Source organism: Theobroma cacao, chromosome 8 (genome assembly GCF_000208745.1).
Source record: "Theobroma cacao cultivar B97-61/B2 chromosome 8, Criollo_cocoa_genome_V2, whole genome shotgun sequence".
Classification (NCBI taxonomy): Eukaryota; Viridiplantae; Streptophyta; class Magnoliopsida; order Malvales; family Malvaceae; genus Theobroma; species Theobroma cacao.
In genome coordinates this window covers 3,700,096-3,711,009 of record NC_030857.1, presented here as the reverse complement: position 1 = coordinate 3,711,009, position 10,914 = coordinate 3,700,096, and the positions used below count along the sequence as shown (strand labels likewise).

The 10,914-nt window shown below is 33.7% G+C and overlaps 2 protein-coding genes across 2 annotated transcripts in view; both read right to left on the bottom strand.

The window, feature by feature from the left end:
- The window catches only part of LOC18591867 (auxin-responsive protein IAA9), a 4,820-nt gene extending 2,161 nt beyond the window's left edge, over positions 1-2,659 (bottom strand). Inside the window, exons 1-5 of the mRNA XM_018126041.1 lie at positions 2,336-2,659; positions 937-1,381; positions 630-856; positions 330-556; positions 41-182 (exon numbers count right to left, since the gene is read on the bottom strand). Coding sequence (XP_017981530.1) covers positions 41-182; positions 330-556; positions 630-856; positions 937-1,347 — 1,007 coding nt within the window. The 5' untranslated portion in view covers positions 1,348-1,381; positions 2,336-2,659. The remainder of the gene's footprint in view (positions 1-40; positions 183-329; positions 557-629; positions 857-936; positions 1,382-2,335) is intronic.
- On the bottom strand, positions 8,510-9,214 carry LOC18591865 (uncharacterized protein At5g65660). Its single transcript, XM_007018272.2, has 2 exons — positions 8,885-9,214; positions 8,510-8,792 (listed from the first exon to the last, which is right to left on the bottom strand). The coding sequence occupies exons 1-2, from the start codon at positions 9,122-9,124 to the stop codon at positions 8,625-8,627; spliced, it is 408 nt and encodes a 135-aa protein (XP_007018334.2). The 5' UTR covers positions 9,125-9,214; the 3' UTR covers positions 8,510-8,624.

Genomic DNA, 10,914 nt, shown 5'->3' with positions numbered 1-10,914 from the left:
GGGGGGGGGGGGGGGGGGGGGGGAAGGGGTTAGAGCTTACACCCATGGGACATCACCCACAAGCATCCAGTCACCATCTTTATCCTCATAAGTGAGAACGTATTCTGATCCATGTAGTAGATCCTTCAGCTTACTTTCACTTAGCAGCTCCCTGCCCAGGGTTCCATGAGATCCATATTGACCTGAAATCATAGCAAAGTAGCAGTAACTGGATCCATGCAAACAAATATTACTGTCTTCATATAAATAACAGCTGCACATAATTTACGTACATATAACATTGACAGCCTAAAATCTTTATATTAAATTGAAAGATTGAAATAGCTCACCTATGGTAAAACAGCTAAACATCTTCTCAAGGGCAGAAGAGAGCTCCTGATATTTAGAGTAGTTTTTCAAGTCTACTTTCCTCAAATAAGGAGCACCATCCATGCTGACCTTAACAAACAGAGCACCAGCCCCTGCCTTTCCATCTACTTCATCAGTGTTCTTTGAAGTGGTGGCCAAAGAGTTCTTCCTAAATGATCTAATAGGAGGCCAACCTACAACCTGTGCCCTGCAGAAGGAGGAGGATCAGAAAACCTTCTCATGGTGAAGCCCAAATTTATTACAAACCCATGCACACTTACTTGGTAGCAGGTGCACCACTGTTATTGTTTGCAGATGCATTAGGATTGGCCCTGGTCTCACTGGCAGCATGAGGCCTGTCCTGTACCACCTTCTGGTTCGTTATCTCTTTGACTTTTGTGGGTTGAGCCCCAAGGTTTTCAAGCACGGAACCTGGTTTAAGTCCCAAGTTCGAAGAAGGCCTGGGTGACAGCATCACATCTACTTTTGAATTAGAAAGAAATTTACCCTGCAATATAGATTAGGTACTTTGCATGTTAAGACCTTTTAATACTAGTCTTGCTATTCATTAGTAGCAGTAGTTCCTACCTGTGAGAACCCATCCATTGCATCAGAGAACCCTCTTTTGTTGCCTGAAACGACAGTCTTTTGTGATGCGGAGCAGTGACCATCACTAGAAGGATGTAAAGGGAAAAGGGGTTTCTCATCGAGTTGAGGAGAGCTTAACAAGCAAAGCTCTGGATTTCTTTTAGGCGACTGGGATCCAGGAAGCCCAAGCCTAAGCTCAGTTGCCTTCAGATTCAAATTACCCTTGCTTTCCTCAGACACAGGGGAGCCGACAGAGCTATCCACGGAAGAACAATCAGACAAGCCCATGTAGTTGCGCTCCTTCAATTCAGCACTATTCTGGCACACACTGTCCATTGAGCCTGAAGAACCCAGACAAGTTACATTGCTCTGACCCCCTTCCTCCTCCACGCCAAGAAGCGGCGGAGACATCAGAATTAGGAAAAAAAAAAAAAAACAACACAGCCTGCTAAATTTAAAGATGACCAAATTTATCAGTATTTGAACAATTAGAGAAGAAAAGCTGCATATATATAGCAACAGCTGGCTACCCCTATCTAGCAAACTATATTAACATGGCAGAATATATGATTAATTATAGACTATCTCCAATCTAATTAAACAGCAGAAAATTTTTAATAGATCCTTAAGAAATAAGAAAAATTGAGGGATAACATAATCTAAAAGTTATAACAACGTGAATCTTAAGGATTAGAAACATCACCTTTGCTTTTTTAATCTTGAAAAATCTTAAAAGTTAAAGGGCAGAAAAATAAACAAATAGGCTTATGAAAGAAAGAATCAATCCATAAGAAAGAAACTAAAGCTGAAGAAATTTGAAGCATTCTTACATGTGAAACAAAGATAAACTAAACTATAAAATATCAAACAAATTGTTTTACTGATAATTAGATAGCTGCAATTTTAAGTATTTGCTGTTAGGTGTTGACCACTGTAAATGCATGCAAAAAATAGAACAATAAACCGCACACACGCCCCAAAAGATGGGGGGCAAAAGGCAAAGAGTTTTAGAGGAGAAATGATAGTGGTATTAGTATATAAAAGAAGCAAATAGTTGTAGCATGTTTGGTTGCTGAGAAAAATGGCTAGAAAATTGGAACAACTGTGAACAGAATTTAAACCTAAGCTTTTAAAGCTTAACTAAGACCGAGAGTCTCGAATTTGAGCTAGCCTACACCCTTTTGCACTGTAAAGAACACTAAGTGAAGCGAGATTCCTGCATTTTTTTATTTTTCTTATAGTTCTTTCGATTTTCCTCAGTTTTCTCAGGAAACAAACACCAGCTAACGAGAAAGCAAGAGCCAAAATAACAACAAAATTCTTCCAAAAAAAAAAGAAAAAGGCCTCTTACAAAACAAGACAGAAGAAGAGAAATGAGGAGAAACTAAAAAAAAATTACCTGATTGGATTGGTGGATCAGAAACTGAAGATGAGGATCAAAATAAAAAAAATTTAATTTTGTTTAAGGATTGATTTCTACTCAGAAGCAAGAACTAAGAAGAGAAAGTATTTCCCTTCTTTTTTTCTGGTTTTGTTTTTCAGAGAGAGAGAGAGAGAGAGCTAAGGACCCTCCATTGGTCACAAAGTAACAAAAGCTTATTTGCCGTCCGATGTGAAACTCTTTGCATTAAAATAAGGCACTTTATTTTTACTTTTGTCTCATAAAAAACACTCTTCCTTTTTTTTCCCTTTTCTTTCTGCCCCTGCTTTTCGCTCTATTTCTTTTTATTCGTTTATTCTGTTTCCTTTTTTTATTTCTTTTTAAAGTATCCGCCGAACAACTCGAGGGAACGCACATCAGAGGGTATGGATTATGGATTGGTTTCACCCGAGCCGTTGATCTTTTTTTAATGGTTGATCATGGATAAGGGATTTGATTATATCTGACAATTCATGTTAACGTATCGTAAAGTCAGACACGATTATATATAAAATATGTTAAAATTAAATATTAATATAATATATTTAATATTTATATCTTAAATTTAAAATATATATACGTACACATATATATTTAATACACGTGTAATATCACATGACACGATTAACACGTTTATTAAACGTATCAATATACGATACGACACGATTAATAACACGTTTAACATGATTAAATAAAAATATTTATAATTAAATATAATTTTATTATTTAAAATTAAAACCTATAATTATTAAAAATAATTATAATAAAACAAAAGTAATAATAACATCAAATAATCACCAAAAGTTAAAAATTAAAGTTGAGCATGTATAATTATATTATACCCATTATAAAATTAAAAAAACTTATTAAAATAATTATTTAAAATTATTTATATAAAGTTAAAATAATTTTTAATTATTAATTTTTAATAAGTTAATAAATGTGTTACGTATATACATTTAAACACAATAAGATGATTAAATACGATAACACGATTAAATAAATATATTTTAATATTTTTATCATGTCTGACATATTAAGATACGAAAATTTTTGTATTTTAATATATCAGATATAATTAAATACGAAATATGTTAAAATTAAATTTAAAATTTATTTAATTTGTGTCTTTTCATATTATGTTAACGTGTGATTTCAAAATTACCAGATCTAAATTTGACCTTCCATTTCGTTCGCTGTTATTTGACCATGTCGTTTAAATTCTAGAAGCTTTCTATCATTTTATTATAAATAATAAAAGTATCACATCAATTGATTTTATTAATAATTTTCACTATAAATAAAAAAATAAAATTGACATAATTCTTTTTTTAGACATAATTTAAAAAAAAAGAGAAAATATATAATACATGGAGGAAAATGCTCTCTCGCTCTGTCATTATGATGTTTCCCATAAGATCATAGGTAGTGGGCAGATTAATCAAGTGACCCACCTTGTCTTTCCCCGCGCATACGTGTCGTTACCTCCTTCGATTTAAAGGCTAAATCACGGCATCTTTCACATGTCCTAAAACGCCCTTTTTCTCTTCCTCTTTGAATCAAACACCCACACACGACACACGTGCATCAAACCAAAATGTTAAATCTCAAAATGGCACACTCATTAACAGAAAAATTGACATTTCATTTTCACAATTATTCTCCTGGCCTGATAGACAATAAAAAAATTAAAAAACCACATGAGTTATTGGTTTTTACGTTGGTACTAATCTTTCAACGTACAATGTTCTTGTAAACGATACGTTGTCGTATCATGTATAAAAATAAAAAAAGAAGTTTAAATTAAGCAATTAATTGACGAGTGAAATACTTGGTAATACTAGCTGTTACTTGTGAGGCAAATGGCTCATGCCCATCATATCACTGCCTTGTTTCTTATGTGAGCGAACCACCTGCAGTTTTTGTGCGAGAGGGAGCCTGACACATGCAAATGCCCGTACCGGTTTTTCCCCCTCCTTTTTTATGTTTGTTTGGTTCACGTGTATCTAAAAGCCAACACTGCGCGAAGGCAGTGGCAAACTTGTCTTTGCATATCAGCATATTTCTGGAGACCTTCTAACTAATGTAGTCTATTGTCTTTTTCTTCGCTTTATTACCAATCATGCATTATTCGCAGTTTATTTAGGCTTCCCTTAACTTCTTAATAAGTTGTTAAACAAATAAAAGTAACATGTAAAAATCAAATCAGTTATGATTGAACATAAATAAATAACTATAATGAAACATCATTTTTTAGTACAGTAATTATTTAGTTTTTTTTTATATATGTAGTTATTACTTTCTAAATGTACTTTTATTTTTTTAATTGAATATAAAAAATAAAATAATTATTAAAAGAAAATTTAATGTAATGTCGGTGACTTTTTATTAAAATTTAATAGATAGTTCAATTAGTTTTGTAGAATTTAGAACTTTACATATAAACATGTAATATGAAGAAAAAAAAAGAATGATCTTTGCTTCTTCTTTTTTATTTTTATAAAAGAAAGAACTTTGCTTGTTTGTTAATACATTGTAACTCACTAAATGATATTTAATAGAGTAATTAAGGAAGTATGTATTCGCATGATTTCTAATTAATCTAAACAAATTAAAGGGTAGAAGAGAAATTTTATTTAAAAAATTAAAAGAAAAAAAAGAAAAAAAAAGAAGAAAGCATTAGGGAGGGGGAGAGAGAGAGAAAGAGAGTATAAGTTACGTAGGGAGAGAGCATTAAGTGGGGAGGAAAAGTTAGAGAGGGGACAAAGAAAAACAGAGTGAAGCGATATGATGTGTTGGGGGACAAGAAAGCGGCTTTTAATTTTGGATTGCCGGGTACAGAACGCGACATATAACTTCCATCACTACCTCTCTCGTATTCCACACGCTCCATGGCTATTTACTCTCAAACACGTACAAATCAGGGGGGGAGTATGCTATGGATTGAGAGAGATTTGGGGCTTCAGGATTCGTGGGGAACAGGGAAGTGTAAAACACGCACTTGTATATGATTATGCGGGATGGAGTGGAAAGGGATATAATTTGGAGAAGATATTTTTTACTGGAATATTTTAAGCAAGGAAGGATTTAGTAACCATCATTAACTGCCACTAGCTGCTGCACGCTTTGCCCTTAATCCATGCATACATAGGGTATCATAGCATGGTTCCTCGGCATAATCATCTTCATCATTCATCATCATCAACATCTATCTCTGATTTGCTCCACGTCATTCACACGCTATCATCATATGATCATGTTGCTAAACCCATATCATTAGGTTTAAACAGGCAACAGCTTTTTCCTTGCATTCATAGATTTCGATTGGTTAGTTCTTAATTAATCATTTCCCGTGAGTTCTTTCCTTTGGTTTGATTAAGGAAATTCTTCCTATCAAGTTCGTATTATTATAATTAACTAAAATACGGCAAAACCACCGCGTGTGGGTGTAACAAAAAAAGGTGATAATTCCGAAGGGACAAAATTTCGTAAAAAAAAAGAAAAGAAAAAGTCAGTTATTTAAAAACGGCTAGTTTTAAATATATTTTATTAATTTTATATTTATTTAAATAATTATGTTTATTCAAAATGTTATATGCGTGAAAGTTAATATATTTTTGTGATTAGTCTCTCATCTTTTTAAATATTTTTTAAATATTTTCTATAATATTCTATTTTTGAAAAAATTCACAAAAATGAGATAATCTTCTCACATTGGTAAATATAAATTGATTTCATCAATACCATACACAACCAATTACTTAAATTTCATTAGATTATTGAAGTTTATATTCTTCTATACACTTAAATAAATAACTAGTGAGATGAATACAATTTTTCAAAAAGTGATATTAACTATATTTTTAATATTTTGTTCACGTGTTCTAGTCTTTCATAGTACCACTAAATTTTGTGCCATTAATGATTACAAGAATGGAAGGGAAAAAATAAAACGTAAATTAATTAGTAGTTGTCATGTAACAGGTGGTACAAACTTTAGTTTTTTTTTTTTATAATTAAGGAAGGGTATTGGAATTCTACTATTTAGGTAAGAGATCATGTACTAATTAATGAGTCAAATACTAAAATGTGATACAAACTTTAATTATTGCTATTATATATTGTTAAAATAAACTTAAAAATACTTGCGAGAGTTGTAATTATCTAAAGTGATTGATTTATGTGTGCTTCATACACACTTAAATCTTGCTTGAGTGAGTATTCGAATATTTGATTTATTGATTAATGTATTATCTTTTATTTAAAAAATAAGATTCGAATCTCCTCTCTCTTAATTAAAAAAAAAATCTTACTTGAGTGAATAATTATTTTTTACAATAGATGATTAAAAATTAAACCACTGTATGTGTAATGGCTTTAATTTGTTTTCTTTAATTATCGTCGGAGAAGAAAATTCTTAGTTGGATGCCCTATATATCAGCAGATATTTCGGGATTTTGTCTTGGAAAAAAAAAAGAACCATCATATATTAAAAGTAAACCTGATCCATGAAGATGTTGGAGTTTGGCACTCTAATTCAAAGCTTCGAAAGGGTGGTCAACGAGTGGACCATGAGCGCTACAAGGCCAGGCGTTAAGGTCGTTGGGCCTGTTAAGCAAGCCTCGTAGGTTTTGTTCTTTTAATGATGTAATAATAAAAATAAATTAAAAATTCATAGAAGGTGACCTGACTGCTTCTTAGTGTTTTTTTTTTTGGGCTTCATAGTCTTAATTGCAAGCCAGCCTCCATGTCTGAAAGCACACGAGATAAGGCAGAAATGGATATTGTTCTGAAAGCTATTCCACACTCTGAAATATTTATTGTTCTTGCTTTGCTGCTGTAATTTCAGCGTCCTTTGATTTCAATGTAATTCTGAACTATTCAAATTTCAACTCTTTTTTTGAATGATCGAATTATTATGTGGATATTTTTAGGCATTTAATAATGTAAATGCCAGTGGCTGAGCCAGTCTGCGAGTGTTTTCATGGTTGTTTGGCGGAGCCAAATTTCAGTAAATTCCTGTTTTTTTTTTTTTTAACAGCGGATTTGGGCTAGATGGGTCTATATCTGTATGGGTGCATAGGCTAAGTTGGGACATTTATTTTTGCATGAAAGATTGATAATTCTCAGGCTGGATCCAAAGTTCATGGGCCTTATTTAGAATGAATTGTGCAAGGATATTATAGAATTAGCAAGGAGTTTGATCATTGATAAATTCAGCATCTTGGTACGAAATGATAGGCTGTTCTATCTTAGGGGAATGGCCAAATAATATATGTATATTCTTTGAATTATATATATCCACTATTAAGTATTAAGTCACAAGGTTGATGAAAAAGTTGATGGGCTTTTTGTAAATGATCAATTTAGCTTGCTGGACAAATTCTAGGCCCAAGTCTTCCAATTTATTTTGGTCCTTAAACCTTGAACTTTGTTCAATTGGGGAATGGAAAGAAGAAAGGAAGGAAACAAAAAGCTTAATTCCATGGTTAAGCTGTAACAGCCAATAGGGGAGGGGGGTTATGCACCCTCACTATTAGATTAAAATTCTTCCTTCCTTGTTACCAAGTTAAGCTTTTCTTGAGGGATGTCCTGCAAAATAACAAAGAAATTGTACTCATAATTATTGAATTTTATGTCCTAATTCCTTTTTCTTTCTAAAAGATTACGCGGGCTTTCTCATTATGAAAAATTTTCACTATATGAAGAGGTCCATAGCTATAAAAACCCATCTTAAAAGTTCTATAGTAGCAGGTTTGCTTTGAAAAGCAAGAACGGGGACTAGATCATGTTGTCAAGAAGACGTTAAAAATCAGATATCGACTAAAATATCTTCAATGAGTGTTACGAAATACTGGTCCATGATTTGCCATGTTTCCCGTGCCCATCTTCTAGCCCAACATTTATGGCAAGATACTTGGACCGACCAATCAAAGACATGGAAAAGTGGCACGGCATCTATAACAGCTGGATGCATGATCTGATCAGATGATAATAGTAATATAACTCTTGCTTCTAAGAACCCCAAATATGGAAAGTAGCTGTCTACAATAACCAATCCGTTATACCCAAAAAATATTTACATCTTTTCTTTGTTTGAAATATTACAGATTTCATTTTTTTTTCAAAGATATGGACTGCTCTGCTAATATCTATACCAAGGTAATTCTGTCTATTTCTAATAAATAGAATATACAATCTGCATAAAAATTTTCGATAGGAACAGGGGATGCATGGTTCAATGGCAAGTAGCAACATACAAGTTTATTTACGAGTAATAAAACGGCACTGGAAGAGCTGGAGGCTTCTGTACTGTTATCGTAATCTTTTCCATCATCGCTGGCGCACATGGACTAGCCATTGCTATGAACCTTGGTACCTGATCCCCTGGCATCAAAACCGCCAGGGTCTGCCCTCCAGTACTTGGCTTTGGTTTCTGTTTTAAACGCTCAAATTATATAAGTAAACTAAGCAATAATAAATTATCATGAGCATGCTTGAGGTAGAGAAAAAGAGAGAAATATATACCAGGACAGGAGATGCAGCTTGAACGGCCGGTGAGTGATTGATATCTGATTGAATATCGTCGTTGTCATCCTCGGAGGATCGGAGGATGAGGGCCCGAAGCTTGTGCCATTTGAGGTAACAAATGAGAAACCCGCTTATGCATAATAACAAGATCAAAAGCAGGGCTAAACCAAGAGGAAACCCTATAGACGGCCTGCTTGACGATTCTTCGTTCTCCATCCTTCTTTCTTCTTCCTTCATGTAAATGATACGTAGAGTGAAAAATGGCAGAGAATAGTCAGGGTGGCGCCATATCTCTGGCAGATAGTGTTGGTGGGTTGCTGAGTGTTGGTCACGTTAATTTTGGACGTAGCACTTCAACATGTACGGAAAGTGCGGGTCCCTTCTGCACTTCGAATATATATATATATATATATATATAATATTATCAGTTCTTACATTTCTGGAATCTCTACAGTGTGTGAGAGAATATAGTTCAAAGAATTTAGAAGTTATATATAACTACTTAGAGTTGGATGCTTGCTTTTGTGTAATAGAGACAGGTTCCCCAAATTTGCTAAGAATTCAGAAGTAAATTATAACTACTTAGCAGGATCTGGACATTACAAGGGACAAAGACGAGTTGTTGGATATATAGAAATTGTTGCTCTTCTCTTAGACTTGGAGAAGAATATATATATATATATATATTTTGTTTATTTCTTTCCATCAATGAATGTAGGTACCACAGCAAATAGTGTTAGTTGTCTGCTTTGCGATCACATGTCAACAGTTGTTGACCTAATTCCACTGCATATTTTTAAAGACAAAATTAAGCTGCCTTTGCCCCCACCACAATCCCCTCACATAAATTCCAGCAGTCCCATTATGTCCTGACTTTTACCCACGCATAATCTCTCCAACTTCTCGTCACCTTTTCTAGGCCATTCTTCTTCTACAATCATAGTGTTAAGCACACGGGTTTTTGCTTCTAATCTCAGACACCTAGACATATCCCTTGAAAAAGCTCTGCAAAATATTTCACCTCATTTGGGTGCTTAGTGCTCTACAGCTTGAAACTCTTTTTAATCTTTTCCTTCTCGCCGCCTCCCTCCTTCATGCTCTTGCCTCTATCAAATATCAAATTTATACCAATTGGTATACAAAGTCGAAAATTCCAGGGTCCCTCCAGTACTTGAATTTCCAATTGGAAGACATGGTGCGGTTTTTATGATGTTATCCCAGACAAGATGCATAGTGACGTATCGTTACTGATTGTATATTCAGTGACCCTCTGAATTGGTTCCTTAGTATATTAGGTCCTAGTCTTTTTCATTGTCCAATTATCCATCAATTCGGCTGCTTCTGCATTCCACTTTCAACCCAAAGTGGAATGTGCAATGATTTAGGATATAAACAGCTAACGCGACTCGAGGAATTGCCTGGTGGAGAGCAAGCCCTGCCTAGTAGAAAATTTTACCTGGTTTTTGGAGTTTCTAAGACTTTGAGATGTCCATATGGAAACAGGTTTGCTTACAAACCTATAGTTCAGTGCAATTTTGGTGCTAAACAGCAACTCCTTGTTCTACAAATTACTGTAAAATTGTCCCAAATTGATAAAAAACATGACTTACTGTAGCCGAAAGGTTAAGAAAGATCACGTGAATATAGAAGTATGATCATTGCTTGAACAATAATTTTATAAAACAAAAGATTAAAGACTAAAAATGACATAATCATGATAAATTTATCTAGTTAATTAATTACCTTGATGAACCGTATACCACGGGGTAATGATCTTAATTCTTAACACAATAATTAAGTGCCCAAAACATTATTTCTGCAAAAAGTAGAGCATGTGGGTGAGTACCCTTTGTTTCAATTTTATTCTTGTTTTGCATGTTCTTATTAATTAGTTTGATACAATTTTAATTTCCACCAAACTTTACATTTTAACGTTCAGTGGGGAGGCTTTCTTTCACTTTTTTCAACGTCAATACTTAAAATATAGTCTTAATCATTGCTTGAAGCAACAAGGAGGAATTCCATTA

Excerpts from the sequence above, each read along its gene's own strand:
- LOC18591865 (XM_007018272.2), bottom strand. The coding sequence starts at position 9,124 with ATGAAGGAAGAAGAAAGAAGGATGGAGAACGAAGAATCGTCAAGCAGG. Across the intron at positions 8,793-8,884 it reads AAGCTGCATCTCCTGTCCTG|AAACCAAAGCCAAGTACTGG; the intron begins GTATATATTTCT and ends CGTTTAAAACAG.